The 20,804-nt window shown below is 42.6% G+C and overlaps 1 protein-coding gene across 1 annotated transcript in view; it reads right to left on the bottom strand.

Annotated features, from left to right (window-relative positions):
• Positions 1-20,804, bottom strand: part of DNAI1 (dynein axonemal intermediate chain 1) — a 136,536-nt gene that overhangs the window by 51,695 nt on the left and 64,037 nt on the right. Inside the window, exon 14 of the mRNA XM_064403788.1 lies at positions 3,530-3,619. Coding sequence (XP_064259858.1) covers positions 3,530-3,619 — 90 coding nt within the window. The remainder of the gene's footprint in view (positions 1-3,529; positions 3,620-20,804) is intronic.

The raw sequence follows: 20,804 nt of genomic DNA, 5'->3' as shown, positions 1-20,804 counted from the left end.
TGTTCTGTAAGGCATTTTTATCATACTCTGGGGGTACAAAGTTACAGAAGATTCAACAAAGGTCAAAACTCCATAATGTTCTTCCTTCTCACTAATTCTCACTGCTGCACACCCACATGTGCTGGCCTATTGATGGCAGTAAATTGTTCTCTGAGAGAGCAGCAAGAAGCAGGACAGACTCCTGCAGAGTTCCACCTTAGCAGTTCTTACAGCACGCTGGTTACAAGTCTGATTCAGTGGGCAAAGGCAGGAGAGACGCTAAGAAAGAGGCCACACATGCTGGTGTACATGTGCATGAACTGGAAAGAGCAGTGCCCAGAGGAATCTGGAGCAGAGCATGTTCCACTGCACATCCAAAGAAGAGTGCTGGTGGGTTGTTGGGAGTGCAGACAGGACAAGCTAAGCAGGCACTTGCTCTGCTCAGGCTCCCAGGTCTGCCTGCTCTCCAGAAAGCATGTGCCCTGTCCTAGACATGAGTCTGGTCTGGACAGCAGCTTTGGGGCTGCCTGCAGTGGGTCACATTGACACACCCAGTGACAGACTGTGATCTGTGCAGGCCCAGAGATGTGCTAGCACACCGTCTCTGTGTTCTGGAAGAAGGGCAAACCTCAAGAGACCTTCTTTCTAAGCACACACCTTCTGCAGCCTTCCTCTGAAGATTTCTCCCAGTACCTTCACCTGGCAGAGGCTCCTGCAGACGATTTCTGCAGCCCCCCTCCTTCACAAAGGATGCTGCTTGCGCAGACTCCCCTGCTGTGCTGGTTTTATCTTGTACCCAGCTTCACAGCATAAAAAACACTTCTGTTCCTGGGGCTTTTTGTCACCACAGCCATTCACATATACCTCTGGGTAAACAGCCTGCTGACAATTTGGCCTTCCAGGAATACCAAGCAATAATATGTTGCTTCTGCCGAATAATTGCAGAGCACTTTGTAAGCATTAGTGAATCAGGCCTTACAGCTGCTGTTTCCCTCTTAGTTCTTATCAGCCTTAAGTGATGAAGCAGGCCCAGAGCTGTTCAGTAATTTAGCTGTAGGTCACACAGGAGGGGGTGAACTATGACTACTAATCAAACATGGGATTGCTGAGCATCAGCCTGAGAGGCAGTGCCATGCTGCATCCCAAACAATTCTTTGAAATGGCAGAGACATTTCTCCTTTTTGATAGGCAATGTGTGCATTCAACGTGGGGGTATAGAATCATCCAGCAGCAGAAGTCCTGCATCCTTCCTTGATGTTTTACACCTTTATGAGGAGCCAAAGTCAAGTCAAAACAGTCTAAGTACACAGAACTCATGTGTTTTTTCATTAAATTTGTCCAATGTGATTGTGCCCATTTCTAATAGAGACAACCACTATGGTCAAGGCAGATCAACTGTCCCTGGCTAACATTTGACAGCTCTTCTAATCTTGAATGTGGTTTGCCAAATATTCATCTGGAAGAAAGAATGAAATTATTCACTTTGTGCTCTCAGCTTTGGAAGTGTCACACAGCTAACAGTGTTTGAAGCTTTATTTCTGGATAGCCCTCTCAAAAAGATTAACGAAGCATTCTTTCATTTATTCCCTGTTTGCATCAAGGTTTTGTAGAATAGAAAACATCTGGAGTGTCTTCAGTTTTACTCTAAATGAAAGCCAGAAAAAACTCTTGTGAAACTGGCATTCAAGCAGATTGTCCATTTCTCCTTGCTGGATAAAAAAACCCACAGATTATTAAAAAAAATTATTTTCATCCTGTTTCTTGTTTTCCCTGCTGAATATCTGTCTTCCCCAAAAATGTCCAAAGCAGATAGCACCTAAAACGTCACTATTTTCCACCCCTTCCTACTAAGTACATACTAGTTCTGGCAATTTCAGAAGTAATTTCATCTAAAAAAAATAAAAAAAACCTTAAAATAGTCTTTTCACATGGGTAAGGCCAAGTTCATTAAAGTAAGGCAAGGAACAAATAGAAATTACAATGGGCTAAGTGGATGCAGATCTTAGAAGTCACACCAAGGATACTTAGAAAGAAATATCTATGTGCTCAAGGGACAGCAAAAACACAGATTACACTGTGGAAATGGTTAAGCAAAAGACCTTCTGCTGGGTGAGCTGCTATCAGAGTCCATCTGCAAACACTTAGGGTGTCCCAGTGGTGGCACTTCTCTGAAGTAAGAGACTTCAGCCAGTGTTTCCTGCCTCCTAAGGGGACCATGCTGAGCACACTCAGTTACTGGGGCTCAGTTGGTAAGTGCACCCTGCCAAATCACCTTGGAGGTGTCTGGCTGCAGGCATGTATTGTCCACTTCAACCCAAATCTTTTGGGCATTCCTATTCAGGGAATAACACGGGAGCTGAGTGCTGAGACACTCTTAGTCTGTCCCTGTCCCCTAGGGTGCTCTTTTGGGAGAAGGATTTGGGATGCATTTGCAGAAGGAGTTTTTGATTATGAAGCAGCATGTATGAACCTGGAAAATTCTATAAAAAATAACTTAATCTGTGTCATCTGCCCATGCTTATACTGCTCTTACACATTAGGAGATGAGTAAGATGCTTACATATTAGGAGATGCTCCTGTTACTGAACTGGACATGAGATTAACATTTACATATAATGCTAGAAATTAATCCCTGCCATGGCAGCAAGGCCTAAAAATTTCAGAACAGGCAAGCCTTGGTATAACAGATTGAAAAATGAGCATCCTAGGATGTAAAGAAATTTCTTCTTCTGTTGAGGAATAATGGGACAGCTGCTTCAAACTCATATTTAGGGCAATGCAATTATTTTTTAGCAAGAGATTTGAAATCCTTAAATGTAAAATGAAATAGCCAACAGAAAAACCCACACACTGAGATTCAGAGACATGAATCTAAGGGTTATTTTGGGACATTAATTCTAGGTTTCCGTCAACATATTTCAACATACACCAAAAGGAAAAGCGAACAAAGGCAGGGCATGCAAACTAGTTTTAAAAAGTCATATTGGATGTGTATTGGAGTAGGCAATGTCATGGCAGGGAGAAGCTCTCTGCCTGTCTGATAGCATGCTGCCATCTCACTGCAAATGAAAACTTACTCTGTACTATTCACTCTGTCCCACATGGGGAGAAATTTAAATTGACCCTCTCCCAATTCAAATTGCAATCTGTAGGGGAGCATTTTGGGGATGAGAATCTGGAAGCTGTGAAATACAGCAGATTATTCTGTTCTGTGTCTAGTTGACCCTTCTGGGACAAAGAAAGTGTGAGAACAAAGACCAGGCTTGAATTCCTGCTGCTGCCAAGCAGGAAAATGGTCTCTCATTTTCAGGCTCATGGGGTGCTACAGGTGCAGGCAGGATGAAGGTTAGGTCCTGACAATGAGTAGGCTGACCCTGCTTCATTTCAGAGTTTAATGTGGAGCCCTAGAACCAGCTGTGACTGCACCAGCTGCTATTGCTAACATTTCTTTCCAAGCTCATTAGAAATAAAAATAATACTAATGAATCACTGACCTTTGAGGCAATTGATTATAATTTGGTTATAAAAGAAATTGCCACCTACTGTTTACCTTAACTAAAGTCCATGAAACAATCCGCCCATCTGAGGAGACAGAGAAGAAGTTGGAATTGCTGTCCATGTCATCCTTCTGCCACTTGACCTTAAAAAGAAGAAGAAACAAGAAGACAGTCCCAGTCAGCACAAGGCATTTAGCATTAGCAGGACAAGAGTCCCATGGCCTCAGCAAGGTCTTCTGAAATCCTTCCTGAAGACTAACTGGTTTACACCCTGGAGCCTTGCTGGTGTGAGCACTTATCTCCACCATCAGTTTTAGAACTGTCCTGAGCACTCTGGTCAGTCACTTTCCTGCAGGATGCTCCAGCACATGGAATAAAGCCCTTTACCTGGGAACTCTGCACCCACCCATGGCCACTGGAGCACTGCCATCAAGGACAGGCCTTATGAGGTGTCTAAGCTATGCTCCAGACCTCTAGACTGTGGCACAGCACCATCCCAGAGACCCCTAAGACATCCCCAAACACCACCAGTGGTGCCACACAAAGGTCCCCAAGCATTAGCCTTGTCTTTCACATGTGAGTAATTACATTGCTCCATTACTTTAGTGCAGTGCCATGTGGCTACCCTTCAGCCAGACAGCCTCAGACCAGCTTTCTGCCCTGTGGGGGGTGCAGGCAAGACCTTGCCAGCAACGTGAGACAAGGGTCCTTGGGGCACTTCTGTTTCAGGGAGATGAAAACTTCTCCATTAAAATTGAAATCCTCCCTACACCTTCAGAGCATCTCTCTGCCTGGTAAGGAGATTTGCCTTTCGACTGTGACAGCTCAGCAGGAGAGATTAGAACTCAGATAAATGGTTTACAGTTTAGAAGAGACATTTCAGTTAGACCAAAAGCATTAAGAACACTCGATTTTCAGATCTGGGAATTCAATCAGACTGAAGGGAAAAGAATGACTTGTCACTGGGTCTGTCAGCACACACTCCTGTTGGCATCTGTCAGATCAGGATGGGGACAAGCACTTTAGAAGATTCTGAGAAGCTTTTCAAAGGTGTATCTGTTCCTGTCCAAGCAGTGTAACAGATAAAGTACCCTAAACATCACCCCATAAACATGATAAATGAGTTTGATCATCCCAGAATTTACCAAATACTCTATCCATGACCACTTAAGTAACTCATACCTAGTCCACAAAACAAACAGCCTTCTCAATACTTTAATTACACAGATTGGGTATTCCTGTGACAGTTCCTTGTGAAAAACTGTTAATTCTCTTTTGTAAAATTGTTTATACTGTGAAGTTCTGTGGAGCATGAAAATTAAGCAAGAGACTCGACAGAGAGTAGTTAACCCTCCACTGAAGGTTTTCTTCCTTTTCTGAGGAAGGAAAAATAGAATGTAAAAGGAATCCATGTAAGAATACCTCAAAATGCCAGTTTCATGCCTATAAGACACAACTGAAGAGCTTTGAGTGACTTATACTTTGAATATCCCTGCATAGGTGAAACTGTAAGTCTCTATGTGGAACTACTTCTGTTATTTGGCATTAAAGGAATAGCAGAATTCAATATGACCCAGAATAAAATGATTAATGAATAAAAAGCAGGTTCAACAGGACAATGACTGCCAAGGCTGACCCATTGTGGACAAAATGTGCTGGGTATATCTATTCCAAGAACATCGCCCTGTGATCATGAGCTACTGCTGACAGTGATAGTCACCAGCAGCTGCTTCTGATGAAGGAGGTGGTGTAGTGAGAAGTTTTAATTCAAGGTGAGAAATGCAGAGCTCAGGGACGCTGGTTACAAAAACATGTCCTATCTGCCTCATGCTGAGCACAGAAAAAAGGTAATATTTTGAATCAAAAGATTTTTTAAATGTCTCTTTAAAACGGTCTGACAGTAAGATGTTTTTATGTGTACGTCCAACACAGTTCTCGAAGTCATGTTCTTTCTCTCCAGCTTGCTGTCCCAAATATTTGGGAAAAACTTTGCAGACCATCAGACCACTGGTAAACACATGGATGAAAGTTCAGCAGCTGTACTCCATTCTGTGCAGACACAACTTCTGGGTCCTGATGTCTACACTAACACGGAGTGTTGCAAGAACCTCATCCAGAGATGACCAAACTGCGTAAGAGCTGTCATGAGTTCATGGGGGATTTTCCCAAGCTAATTCTTTTCAGCATTCCCAAAGCAAAGAGTTTTTACCCCAGGGTTTGCCTACTCCAAATAACCTCTCTCTCATGGAGATCTATTCAAGTTTTCTCCTGTTAGTTAGGTGTCACAGTTCTTAATCCATTACATGGATAGGTGGGGTCACCAGCCCCAAAAATCAACTAGGCTAAATTGCTTGGGGTACTCTTGCTCCTCTATTCAAAGCAGTCAACAGTACTTGAGTTAGGTACTTTTTGTAGACAGCTTGAAAAACAGCCTCTCAGAGACACCAGGCTCTGCCCTCAGATGACTATTAGCTGCTCTCAGTGATGGTAGCTTGAATTTCAGAAAACAGAAATTGGCACTTAATACTTTCAATTTTCCTTCAACACCTCTGACACCTTAATCGTGTTTGTGATCCTTTTCCTCCTGATCTCTGAATCCCATAAATGCTTATTAGAGTAATTAGCCCTCATGATACTGCAATCAAATCGGGCATCTGCTCAGAACTGGCCTTTTCTCTACTCCCAGAGGCTTGTCAACATGGCACAACCTCCCATCATTAGCTGTATCCATGCTGTGAGGGGTGGAGCATTTGAGGAGAAAACCAAGCAACTGTCTGCACAGTGGCATGAAGTTAATTTTTCCCCTGAAGCATGTGATAATCAGCCAAGGATTTTGGCTGTGTGAAACTATTTAGAGCAAAAGTTCAACTATGATACAATCAGAGTAAAGAAGCACATGAGAAAGAAAAGTGTGTGTAAACAGCAGAAAGGAGACAAGCAAGCAAAAAGCAGCAAGCATTTTCTGTTCCTGTAACAAAAACAAGCAATTTTTTCAGTGATCTTTAACCTGACTATTATTGCAGTGCAAAATTAGTGTGTGAAACTCATTTCTGTAAGAACAGCCTGCCACTTTTTCTTTTGATTTCTTAAAGCTCGTTTATTTATAAAGAAGTTGAGACAATTCAAAACCTTATTTAATACACAGAAATATAAATATAAATATTAAGACCTCATGTTTATTACTATGTACAGCAGGTTAGCAGGGTGATAATCCTTCATTTCTAGCAAGAGAATGCTATCATTTTTATCTGTGGTGGCTGGTAATGGTTCCTGTCCAGCAGGAGATTAGACAATTTATCCAATCTGATTTGAAAACGCCCATGTTTCTGATGTCATTCCTATGAAATAAATAATGCTTGATCTGTTTTCACAGGACACAGGCTGTAAGTCACTTGAACAATACAACTGGCCAAAATCACTCTGGCCCAGAGTCTGGAGTGTGATGCAAGCACCAGCTACTGCAAACACAGATCTGGCTAGCCCTTGGCTTGCCAAAATTCAGGTATGGGGTAACCTATGCAACACATGCACATTAACTGATGAGAAATTCCTTCTCTTTCTTTACCTATAATTATCCTTCAAGGAGGCCATTGTCAGCATTGCAGTACCATGGCTGTGCTGATACTTGCCCTAAGTGAAATAAGGCAGATTTTTTGTCATTCAGGGCCTGAAAAAAACTAATAAAATCTGCTCCAGCTAGAGAAGAGAAAAGACAAGGGCATTATCAATCCTTCCCGCACCGCAGGTCACCCTTACATGAACTGGTCAAGTAAGACACTCAAATAACTTTGGCATGCAAACATCTCCTTGTGCTGCTGAGGAAAGTTCATGCTATTTTGACCTGGGGACAAATTAATTCCAGTGCCAACCTGGCTATCAGTAGACTCCTAGGCGAAGCCATCATGGCAATGCAGGTTTGGAGGGACCCAAAAAGCATATCTATTCTCTTCTGAGGTGAAATCAGACACTCTCCTGCCACTGGTGACAACTCACATAGGTTGCTCTCACAAGTCTCCAACAACACGACTCAACAACCTCCCTGCAGATACATCTGTGTTTAATTGCCCTTGCACAGAAGATTTCCTTTACCAAGAGTCAAGCCAATTACTCCTTACCATCTCCCCAGTGGATGCAAAGAACAACAGTTTATTCCCCTTTCTGTAACAGTTCTCAAACAGGCAAGAAAAGTTTGTGCCACTGTTCCCTTCTCTTTTTCCCTCTCTCCAGCTCAAATCAACTGCCTCAACTGTTCCTTCCAGGTCCTGTCTTCAGGACCCAAGCTTTCACCACTCTTGTTCTTCCTCTTCAGCCTGGCTCTGCAGCTGCAAACACAGGGCACAGGACTGAGTTACAACCTCCTCTCTCTTACATTCTTGCTAACTAATTAGAATGACACATATCTTTGTGCAACAGTATTCCATTGCTGATCACTGGTGGTGATCTGCTATGCTTCCCCTTGGGCACCCTGCTGCCTAACCAGCCATCTCCTATTTTGTATCTGTGCATTTAATTTCCCCTCTCTAAATGCAGTATTTGCTCTTGTCTTTATTGAATTTCATCACATTGATTTTGGGTCTTTCTTCCAATTTATCAAGATAATTTTGAACATAATCATGTCCTGCAAAGTACCTTGTCCTCCCAGGGGGGCTTCCCTATTCTGTAATTTGAGTTGTTAATGAAAGTATTGATCAAAAAAGACCAGAAGTGACAGTGGAGAGTCTCACTTGCAGCACTTTCAGAGTCTGACAGTGAGCTCTGTACAACTGCTCTTTGAGCACACTGCCTGAGCCACCTGAGCAGCCTCTTTATGGCCATTTTACCTAATTCCTATTTCTCTGCTTTGGTTATATGTATGTCACTGTGTAAGTCTGGATCAAAAGCTTTAGTCAAGTCAAGATGGATTGAGATGATAACCTTGATTGCCTCTCCCTTATTCATGAGGCCCGTTTCTCTGGAAAAAAAGGGAAAGAAATTGTACTGGCTTGATAATCTATTCTTGACAAATCCGTGTCAGCTTCTCTGAATCACCTTATTAGCTAGACATTTAACAGTAGTACTGCAATTTATTCAAGTGCTTTTCCAGTCTTTCTGATTGGTCTGACTGGTCAGTAATTTCCTGGGTCTAATCCTATAATTTTCCTCCAGACATTTTTCCACTCCTTCCGGCCCTTGGAGATCTTTCCTCCTTTCCCTGGCCATGCTGGTGCTACAGGCCAGCGTGCAGCCTGATGCACTGCTGTGCTATTACCCACACTTTTTGACGTCCTATGGCTGGCTTTGGATGCCTCTAGCTGGGTGAATTGTCCTGACATTGTTTTCTGGGCTCTGGTACTCTGTCTGTGCCACTTCCCCTCCTGCATTCAAAGACAGGCCCTTTGAAGAAATAACCTGAAGATATCTTTTAGCCAGACATTGGCTCTACAGCATCACTGAAAAATGTGTGAGCACTGAGGACAGTAGACTATCATATTTCAGTCTGCTCATGTCACAGGTACACAAATGAGTGTGAATCCATAGGTGACAGTGGAGTGGTGCTTCCCCTCATCCATGCTGCAGAGCACATCCCAACCCTGCCTCTGAGTCAAGGCATTAACTCAGTTCTCATGCTGTAAATGGGCTTGCACATAAGCCCCATCCTCTGCCTAAAATGCAGGACAGATGTAGCCCAAAAACTCTCTGAAATGCATATAATGGCAAGAAATTGGTCTGGTTATTTCTTTAAGTGCTCTAGGGTATGTTTAATCTGATCTTACTGATGAGCAAGAACTTATCTAAATATTCTTTAATATGCTCTTTCCTCGTTCTGACCTGTGCTTTTATCCTCTTGTTACATTAAGCAGACAGTCTCAGACACTCACTGTAAGATTAAACAATACAGCATCAAATATTTCATCCTTATTCATAACTTTCAGTAGTAACTGAAAGCTTGCTTTAGTAATAAGTCTATATCTTCATTCCTTTTTACATGCTTCCAAATATTTTCCCTTTCCCTTTTATGACCCAGGATAACCACAGCTCACTTAACACATTGACTTCTTTTTATTAATTCATGTTTGTGCTTTTCCCTAATACTTAGCTTTAGACGTGTCTTTGTTTCTGTGCCTCAAGCATTTCTTTGTAAGTCACTGTTGAGCTGTAGATGCAGCTGTACAGGCCCCTCTCAGAGACTGCCATTCTGCCCAGCCCATCAGCTCAGGGATTTCACTCATCTGCCTCCTTAGCTGAAGAGAGACACAGACTTGCAGAAGTCCTCATGTGCACCACAGAAGCACAAATGCTTCCCAGCCCTGCTGTGCTCTCCCAGCCACCCTCTTTTGCCCGTATCTTGGTCACACAAGGTAAGCAGTGGGATTAGGACTATTCTCCTTATATTCACACAGGTTAAAGACTTACTCCAGGTTTCCCACTGGCAAACATCTGCTCCTTGAACAGGGGAACCAGCCTCAGTTCTCTCTTGCTGTGCCTGACCTGGCAGCCAAGCACAGACACAAACCCGCTGTCCAAACCACATTTCCTGTGTCAGAATGCACAAGCCTGAGCCAAAGCAAAGTGCCAGAAGAGCTCTGGGGCTCTCTTGAGGTGGACAAGCTGAACATGTGCTGTGTTTTAGCAAGAGCACAAACTCTCATGGATGCAGTTTGGCTGCATCTGTTGCACAATGGCCCAGCTCACCAGCTGGCAGATGAAAACCATATGGATTCTTGCAGGGGGAAAAAGACAGACCAAATTCCAACCAGGAATACCCATCTAAACCTGGGCACGCTAGTCCATCCGTGGGCACCTTTGATCTGTGTAGTGGTCACTTTCTCCATTTTGCAGCTAGCCTGCCTTTTAGTCTGCCTCAGCATCATGGCGAGGGCTAATGCTGAAGTGTGGATCTACAATAAATTGCTCCACAGGTCACATCTTCCGAAGCCAGTTTGATTTGCCCTGTGCTTGTAGTGCACCTGCACTACCTTACAGCAGTTTCTGATTTGAACCGAGAAGCAGTTCTATTTCTTCATGCTGTTACCCTCAAATGTGTTTCTTGTTCCTGACAACAACTTTGAGCAAAACAGCATCCAGAAACATCAAGTCATTACCAGCATAGAAGAAATCTTTCACTTTCTTTTCCTGCCAATGACAAATCACGATTTTTTTGTTCATTCTCCTCTCTGGGTCACTTATCTGTGCTGTTTGCCAAGGGATCTGCTGGCGTGAAAGTCTGCTTCTACACTCAGCTTATCCAGAGTCCACTGACTTCTTGTTTCGCTAGAGCAAATAATTTGTCCCTCCTTGCTGCTGAGACAAAACAGTGCATCTACAGCAAAGTTCCCAAATATCCTCCATCAAGGACATTGCCAGCTATTCTGCATTTGTTGCTTATCACGTCTGACACAATAAGTGGACCTTAACACCTCCCAGAGGATCCTCTGCCAGCAACTACAGTCAAAGCCACGGCCAGGCACCCTGAGGAGTGTAAGCAAAATGCAAGGCTGCTCTCCTGCAATCAGTCACAAGAGACACCCCAAAATGAGTCACTCAGCCACTTAGAAAATAAGCTTAACTCACAAGCAAAGTAACTCCAGCATCAGTTTCTGTACATCAAGAGACAGGAAGAGCAAGGCTTAGAGGCAAGGAACAGTGCAGTGTCTGGAGCCCTTCCTCAGTGCCAACCTGGATAGCAGTAGAAGTTATTCTATGTAGAGGTGGGAGGAAGGAAGGCAAAAAACTTCATTCCTCACCATGGTTATTTGAGAAAAAAGCAAAAACGGAGCTTAGTCCAGATGACTCATTTTGACTTAAGGCAGTAATGAAGATTTTAAAGGGCTATGATAACTGAGTGTAGCCTGGTCAAAGGTCAAAGTAGCCCAGTCAGACTCTTTGGCTAAGCCTATATTTGGTGAAGAAAGAGCTCCTGGGTCCTGCTTGCAGGAACATATGATATTATTGTGGAGAAGATTTAGCTGTGCTCTGGTTATTTGTAGGTGTGGACTTACTGCCAAAGGTAAATGTGGGCAGGCAGGCAGGAACCTTATTATGGTTCCAGCTGGTCCTTCAGTGAGGTGCACCAAAGCCATGGAATCACCAGCATGCCAATGCTGGAGCCAGCATGGCAGGGTACAGCATAAAGGGCTCCTGTCCTGTGATGCACCCTGAGCAAAAGGGATTGCTGGTCTCTATCTGCACTTGTTGCCAGTCCTGTCTATTACTTGGGAAACAGACAGCATTTCTGCTGTGAAATGTGTAGTAAGAATGAAAGATCTCAAAAAAATTTTTTAAAAGGTGTGCTTTGGGCAATATTGCCACAGAAGGTATTACTGCTTGATTTTTTTTTTTTTCCTCAGAAACCCTGCCGTGAAAGCACAGTCCCTATCCACATCTGTACCCCTGGGCTCTAGAAAAATACTGCTATAAACACAGTGAATCAAACCACAACAAAAGAGGAGAAGCCACCCCAGAGATGAAGAATCAGGCCTGCCATGTTATGAGAGTTGGGCTGTCACTGTCACACTCAGGAGTCTTTGCACATCCAGGAATTTCATGGTAAAGAGTCCATGAGTTGGGGTCACCTCTCTGCCACTGCCTGAAATAGCTCCATGTTGAGGATGCTGGAGACACTTTTGAGGCAAAAATGACTTTTTAGGCCAGGAGGCTGATGCCTGCCTGAGAACAAAATCAGATATCCCAGAAAGGCTCATCTGAGCCTCTCCCTTCTAGAACCTATTGTTTAAAGGAAGGCAGGTCCCACAAGTAAAAGAGAAGCATTAAGGCTGCCTTTCTTTCAGTGACATATTAAAAAAACTGTAACTAGATATTTAACAACAGCAACTTTAAGGAGCACAGGCAGATATATCTGACTCTGCAAGGCCTGATGAAATTCCATCTAGGGTACTTAAGGGAGCAGCTGAAGCAATCTCTGAATTTCACAGCAATTAACTATGAAAACTAGAAGAGAGGAGAAGTCCTGGGGGACAGGAACAGGGAAAAATGCCCCAGGAAACACAAAATAAACCTGTCTTGAAGGATAGGTTAAAGGACAGTGAATGAGTCAGCCTAATGCTGAACTTTGAGAGCTGGAACAAAGAATTAAGTCATCTGTACATATGTACAGGATAAGAAAATGAGAATCAGTGAATATCGTCACCTCAAAAAAAGACGTTGTCAAAGAGAATCTATTTCTTTCCTTATCAGGGTAACAAGTCTAAAAGAAAGAGTAGATTTGTTATCTTTAATTTTGTAAGGCTTTTGGCACACGCCCTGTGATGTCTTCCGAAGAAAGAAATTACTGTGAAGTGGCTGAGTGCTTGAAAATGAATTCCCAAGAGTTTAGACAGCGATGTCTTGACCAGATGGGAGAACATCTCTAGATGGTTCCCATGAGGGACTATCCTTGTTTCTTTTAACTTTTTTAGCTTTATTCTTTTAACTTTGTCTAGCCTCTGTTCTAGGTAGCCTCTCCAAGACATCAGGGTCAGTTTTATACAATATTTTCATTAGTAAGTTGCATACTGAATTGCAAAATACACAGAACATATGCAGATGAAAGACAGTTGATGCAATTGAAAGACATTGAATTCCATTAGGATAAGGACTCTAAGTTATCTTGAAAAGCTGGAGACATAATCTGAAAATAATGTGACATGTGATAAAGATAAGGGCAGAGGGAGACAAACAGGCAGAAGAAAGAATTAAATGTGTAGAAATTAGGGAATTTCTGGCCAAGCAACTGTAATACAGAAAAACATCAGTGGCTGGCAAGGGAATCAGCAAAGTGATACTGCTGGAGTGGCACAGAAATATTTCCACATGTATTAAGAAGTGTGTACCATGTAAGACACAGAAGGCAATGACTCCAGTCTGTTAGGACTGGTGAAGACAGCTATACTGCCCAGTCTCATCTTGAAGAAAACACTTCAAGAATGATAACACAACGTCTGTGAAGGCATGATGGGAAGAAGGGGACACTCTCAAGGCCTCTGCCACTTCTTGTTTCTGTCGTTCACAGTTTCCCAGTTCCAGAAAGGAAAGTTCAGTTTTATTTTAAATTCAGTCTCACCTCTCACATGTTTACTGTGTGTCATGTTCAATCACATTGTGACTGTTTTGTTCCCTGCAATAGATGAGACTGCTTTGTATAGCAAACAAGTCTTTTGAGTCTGAGTAAAAGCTGATGGGGAGAGATAAAAGAAAATTACTTGTTACTTAAAAATAAATCCATTGAAAAATGTTCCTATCTTAAAATCTAGGTTTTCTTTTAAATGCAAATGTTTCAGCTATGACAGGAATCTGCAGATAAGGAAGGTGCTAAGCAAATGAGGTTTTCAGTGCTGTTTAGTCTTTTGTAGAAAAATTTGTTGACATTTTACCATTAAATCATGCAACAAGACAAAATGGATCAGTTCAATTTGCTTAGGAAGTAAACTTGCCTCCATGACAGAAGCCATTGAAGAGGTAAGGTCTACAAGGAGCAACTCCTTCTAAGGTGAGTCAGTAATATTTAAATATTTGGCTGTAGTGTTTGCCTTAGAGAAGAAATGGTTTAGACATCTGATGAATATCAAAGTGTTCAAAGATTCCAATGTCTCTCAGTCAGTTTGGGCTTCCTGCATTTCTCTTACATCTTTAATGAGCAACTCTGACCTAAAGGACTCCCTGCCATCCTATCTGTAGCAGAGGCAGGGATTTATTCAGATGTCTCCTTACTTTACCCACTGTATGTTTGTGATGATGAACATGGCAGTTAGGAGAGTCAGGGTGGCTGACAGCTTGGTAACAGTAATATTTACTGGTACTGAAACAAAGTCAGGTGCTTCATCCACAAAGAAATCAGGCAGCAACCAAGGCAGCCAGCTTGGCAGGATCATATGTCACCAAGTGAAGATGCAGGAGGAAGAAATCTTTCAGAATACCTATCATAATGAAAAGCATCTCAAAACCCCCTGGAATAGAAGATATAGCCCAGCACTGCCTGGATGCTGCAGGAGCAGCCCTCAGCTCCAGCTGTCAGGCACCCATGTCATGGGCATGAGGCTGGATGATGACTTTATTTATGAATACCACCAAATACTGGGCCTATCTGGTGGATTGTAGCTGTTCTGGCTACAGACAACACCAGGAACTTCCCATCTAATAATTTTGCAAATTATTTCTCTACTTCTAGCTGCATATGGCTACTTACAAGGTTTACTACAAGCATTCTCAGTGTTTTCTCCTCCAAAGTCCCTGAAAGCTTCCTGATAGCTGAGGGAAAACAACTAGATGAGCTCAACACCAATGAGGAAAGACTCTAAGATAAAATCCCACATCACATTTAGTTCCATAAAAACTGCTGCTTAGAAAAACACCACTCTCCTACACCTAGATCAAGTGCCCTCCATCCTTATGGGATCTTTCTGGGATTCAGAGGACCAGGTTCCATCTCTTCAGCACAAGCGAACTCAAGGGTGCAAGGTCAGCCAAGAGGAGCAAGGAATTGGGCCCACTGCATCAGACCATCCACAAATTTGGGGTACAGAAAAAGGGTTGCAAAACCTTTCCTACTAAAGAGCATATGTGGTGGTGGTGGGAGGGACTCAGCAGCAAGCAGAGAGCATGGACACGGGAGAGCCACTGAAGCAGGGCAAAGGCCTGAGGCTTGTGAATTACTCATGCTTCAGAGACTCAGATTTATCCAAAGGAAGCAGAGCTCAGTTATAAATAGCACTGGGATAAGGCTGGCCCTACTTTCAGTTTGTTTTCTTCCTGCTGGGATTTGGATGCTCTGCTTTGTACAGTGTTTCACCAGGAATCTGTGTGCTTGTTCCCCTCACAGCACTGCCCAGCGAATTTATTAGGCTAGCAAGTTAACAGAGGAGGGAGGAACCAGACATTAGCCTGTCACCTGTTTGTCCTGTCAGTGCCTGTGCTCCCATGTCAGACACAGCACGCAGCTGAGCAATGCATGCCAGGGGCCAACAAGGCTCAGGGGTATTTCACCAGTTGCTATTCACAGCTCTTGGTTTAAATTCTGACTGTGCTCATGGTGCAAGATTCCCAATTTGCAATAGACAAAACACAAAGTTTCCCACTCCATGTGCTGGAAAAGCTGGCACACAGGGCAGGCAGGTTAACACCGAAACCCCCAAGCTGTCTGATGTTGCTACGTCAGAGACAGGGTCTGAAATATGCCTGACAGAAGGTTCCCATCACCACAGGATCAAGTGGATTGCAGCAGGGATGGGGAGAGACTCCTCTGGGGCCTGCTGGATGTTGAGAGCCCTGGACACCACATCAAGCTGTGGCAGCTCACCGTGGCTCTCGGGGTGGGACTCATGGCCAGCCCCAGCTCCCTGTATCTCACCATGTATCAACGTGACCTTGCCTGCAGCATCCCTGCCCAACTTGCCTCTAACTCTGCCATTATCATTCTCTTGCTTTTATTTTATCCTCTTCAGAGCAGCATTCTGTTGTTTCACAGGCTGTATAAGAGCCATTAAGACCCATCAGTGTATTTATACGTACACTATAAAGCAGCAGAACAGAATTCAAAGACCCAAGCAACCAAAAAAAAGCATTACTACCTCTCTGGTATTTTAAACCTCAGGCTAACATCTTCCAACATCCCAAGGCTTAAAGGGACTTCTAAATTTTATAAGCGAAATTTTCTCCACAAATTAGCCCCAGTGCAACTAACAGGCAAAGAAAGTTTCTTGTATGTTGCTTGGAGACACCAGAAAAGAAATAACCAACCTGAAAACCCACAGAATGATGGTTTGGATCTTAAGTAAAAGCGAGGGGGTAAGAGTAGCACGAGAGAAGAATCTATTTAGCAAGAAACAGTGAGAGCAGAAGGTAGAAAATAAGTTCAGCATCTGAATTAAGTACAGAGGGAAATGCAGCATCAAAGCAAAAAGAGCTCATTTTTTTATACAAACATTACTTGATCTGCAATGGACACTTTGCTAGACAATTTCCAACCCAAAAGAATCCATGCCCAAGGCACAATTTAAAAATAACCATGAATAATTTCTGAATCTCCCAAAGACACAGATACCATCTCGAAAAGTACAATGCCAAAGTTAAACCATCAGAGATTTTGTTCATTATTGTCAAAGACATTTAGGAATAAGCATTTGGATGTTTACCTCTCCTAACGTATACTAGCTTAAAAAGTGTCCAACAGTTTTGGACAAGGTATAAGCATACAGCAAAAATTTTATCCAGCATTTCTACCACTGGACTATCTTGCAATTTCCACCACTTCTACCACGCATAAATGAGCCCAAAGCTTCCAGATGAATTTTTGTGGCTCAGCACAGCCTTTCCAGAAAGTGGTAGAAGTTAACTCTGTGGGAGACAGTATTTCCTCCATTAGGGCTATGCCTGTAGTGAGCTCTCCCAGCAACTGAGGACAACCATAAAGCTGCTGATCTTGACCCTGATTTCTACAGCAACATATGGCAACTCTTCCCAAGCACAGCCCTTCCCCCTCAGCTCCCTCCAGGAGAGGACAGGGACACAACTGATGCTAGTCAGTCACTAAATGCCTCATGGTGCTGCAGTGAGGAGCCCAGGTACTCAGCAGACAGGACAACTGCAGCCTGTTACTGGACACAGAATTCAGTGTAGGGAGCAGGACTGCAGCTAAGAACTGCAGGAGGAGTAAAAATGACTTCCAACAAGGGAGCCTCAGACAGACTGAGATGTCTGGACTCCAAATGCATGCTCACTAGTCCATGGATGTTTTTCCCACTGTGATGGATGTTTCTTCCTACTTCTGTGCAAGTGCAGAATGAGTAACCTCTCTGGTCTCTTTTATTTCTGGGATGTCAGAAGTTAATTCAACTTTCTGTCTTGTTAGTACTGGGCCAGGTATGCAAGGCACAGCTGGTGGTACAGTAAAATTAGTAGAAAGCTGGAGCTGAAGAGGAAAGTCCTCCCTGCAAACATTGAACCAACCCAACATGAGAAACACCGTTGTCCTGCATTACTGAAGAGGTTTGATGCTAAATGACCCTCACAATTAGGTTTGTGCTCCATTTTGCTTTCAGGCTACATTCTTCCCCCTTTCTTGGATTCATATTCCTTGGCTTCAGGTCTCTGTTGCTTTCATTTCTTCCGATTTCTGTTTCTTCTCCAGAGTTATTCCCTAGCACTATCATCACAGAGTTGAATGAGATTTTTTTCACTGAACTCTCCTCAGCAAACACCTATTTTGTGCTTCTTAGTGAAGGCAACAGGAGGGGTGTTGAGGCTGTTCTGATAGAAACCTTGATAGAAACCTTCTGTCTTATATTTTTCTTGTATTTCCTTCGCATTAAAAAGTTTGTGTGCCTGAAGCCAAAGGAACAAAATATTATGTGAAGCAGTAACATCTCAGAGGCAATGCAAGCAGCAAAATCTGTTTGTCTGACTGCAGATGACATATTTAGGAGAATGCTTATCATCAGAATGAAACAATGTGTTGGTGTGACAGTGAATTATGAACAAAACCCATTTTTTTTTCTCCTAAGTGCAGAAAATATGATCAGCTTCTCAGAAAGACCTTTCTTTGTGGAGTTGTGTTCAGAAGCACAGAATGGGGTAAAGAACAGCAGTCTGTGCTTACTTTAAAGGGATTTTCATTTACTTCTATCAACAAAACAAGAATTCAGTGAGTCTGGAGTGGCTTCACAAACTGCAAAAGTTCAGTGTAGATTTATTTAACTTATATTGGAACACAGAAAATAGATAAATAGAAGGGGTCACACAATTATGTGACAAACTCCAGTGAGAAATTTCAGGTGCATTTGGTCAGGTTGACACTTGAGAACTTTCCACAAGTTCTGCTGGAAAACTATTCTGCAAGCTGACACTCCTTTTAGTTTCCTTTGGCAGTTTGTAGGCTATCGCCATCTTGCCTTGACTTCTTTGTCCAAACCATGAGCACCACATCTAACCTGACTGGGATTTGGTGAAGAATCAGCCTGCAGTGGCCAGCCCTTTCTCTTCCCATGTACAAATATACAGCAGAAAATAATTCTCTCAGGAGGCCACCTGAAGCTCCATGGTATCAGCTCCTCAGGGAGGCCAGAGCAGCTTCAGTGCATCAACACTGAACAAAGATGTGTTTCTTAGCAGTGAGGTCTCCACAGCAATTCCAAACCACACTGTCCACATGGGCATGCCTGTGACAGCCGAGATTTTCTTGAAGCACAACTAAAAGAAATGTTCCATTTGCAGATCCTAGGGTCAACACTCTGCGGTGGGAATTTCGTCAGCAACTCTGATGGTGAGCAAGTAAAATAAAAATTATTTTCAACCCTCTGCAGCAGGATTGGCTCTGTACTAGTCTCAGCAGAAATAACATGCTTTTGGCTTGATGTGAAAGTAAAATAGAAGCTCACAGTGAAAACAAATCTGTCAAATAAGATGTGGTTTAGGAAGGAGATTGAACAACAGAAACAAACCCTGACACATAGTTTCAATTATCAATTCCTGATTCTGAACTACTTGAGCTTCCAGATAGCTCAATCCTAAAATATTTGGTATATCCCAGTGAAAAAAGGTAAGAGAAAAATCACTCTTCTCAGCTGAAAATAAACCCTAAACATAAACTTTTTAAAAGAAAGGAGAAAGAAAAAAAAATAAAGCTAGAAAAAGGAGAGGCTCTATCCTGAGAGCCCCTTCCCAGCAAGGTGCCACTTCTTCCAAAGAACACAGCTCCTGTGGCTGCCAAAGTCTAGCCCAGCAGTTCCACACTGGCCAACCTCATTAACCTCCAGAGCCAAGCCCTGGGACTGAGCCACTGCCTCAAAAACATGGACTGTTCAGGGAATTGCTTTGTAGGCCTACTCAGAGATGATGGGAGTGTGAGGATTTTGCTGACTAATTGAGAATTTTTATTAAAGAGGGGTTTAGGTTAATGCCACACAGTTTTTTTTTCCCAGCAGAACATGGCAGGTTTGACAGAGTTTTTCAGGAGGTGACTCCTTTTAAGCTGGTGTTTACATCCAAAGCTAGAGGCCTGAATTCACTGAGGTGGGAGATAATTTCTAGTTCTATGATCCTGTGACACCTGAGATTTGATGGTAGAAGCTACATTGCACTGCACGCATACCCATTCACATGCACGTTTATTCCTCTCTGTTTATTTCTCTCTGAGGATTTGGATCCTCACCAATTAGTAATAAGCAATTAGAAATGTGTAATTTAAAACAGACTAGAATTTTCCATTATTTACAATGCAGTAGAACTTAATGCTTGGGAGATAATTGCCAAATCTATAAGTAACCATTGCTATGCTCTTTTAAAAAATAGGGAGTGGTATAAGGTAGGCAAACTTTTTCTTAGGTTACAGAAGTAGAAAATTTGTATTATTTTATTTTGCTCTTAACAATGGGAACATTACATCAGCTTTGTTTTACGCAAAAGTACTGAGATATTACTAAGTCACTGAAAATGAAACATCACAAGAAAAGAGCTGTCAGTCTGCTTTACCCACTTCCCATTTTATTTCCATTGTGAAAGGGTTGCATTGTTTCAAAAGAAAAAAATCAGGCAGTCCAGAGAACAAAGGCTCCTAATTGCTCAGGATAACATTGTTACTTTTCTACTTTGTTCACTTTTCCTACAAAAAAGGGAGGATTTTTTGAGGTCCAGTATCTAGACAAAGACTGGCCCTCAGGCTAGTGAGGTGGTAGTGGGGGAGAATAGGGGATCTTTGAGCTAAATATGAGAAAAAAAGGCATCACTTTCTAGAACCATTAAATGCTGAATGAGGAATAACAATCCAATGTCTCAACCTAACAGATAGTCCATGCTGCTTTTCATCACACTGAATGGAGTGCAAATCTTTTCTAAACCTTTTGGCTGATATTGACAAATGCTTACACTTCAGATCTTTCCAACAGAGCTATAAACTCTTTGGACTGCTGTACAATCACCTAACTACTAACTTTGCTTGCTAGTTTTGTAGAAGTTAAAAATTCTACAGTTTAGTAAAAATACTGGTACTTTAACTACAGAATCACAGAATGGTTTGGGTTGGAAAGCTGGAACATTCTGTTCCAACCTCCTTGCCATGGACAGGGACACCTTCCACTAGAACAGGTTGCTCAGAAAAATTTTCTCATTGCTGAAGAAAACAAATGATTATGATTCTCAGCACTCAACCCATGGAAATAAAGAAGCAGGTACTTCTTTACACATCTATCCATATCCATGGAGCAGTTTCTTTCCTTTTCAGAGCTATCTTCCTAGAGTGTCTAATGATTTTTTCCACTTCTGAGCCCCACAGCTGCCAAGTGGTACACATAAACCTATCCCTATAAACCCCACACAGAACACCTCCTCTGCTGTATGTACCTGCTCCTGGTCTGCAGGCAA

This window comes from Passer domesticus, chromosome Z (genome assembly GCF_036417665.1).
Source record: "Passer domesticus isolate bPasDom1 chromosome Z, bPasDom1.hap1, whole genome shotgun sequence".
NCBI lineage: Eukaryota > Metazoa > Chordata > Aves > Passeriformes > Passeridae > Passer > Passer domesticus.
Note: the sequence above shows the minus strand (reverse complement) of the source record. Positions and strands in the feature narration are given on the sequence as shown.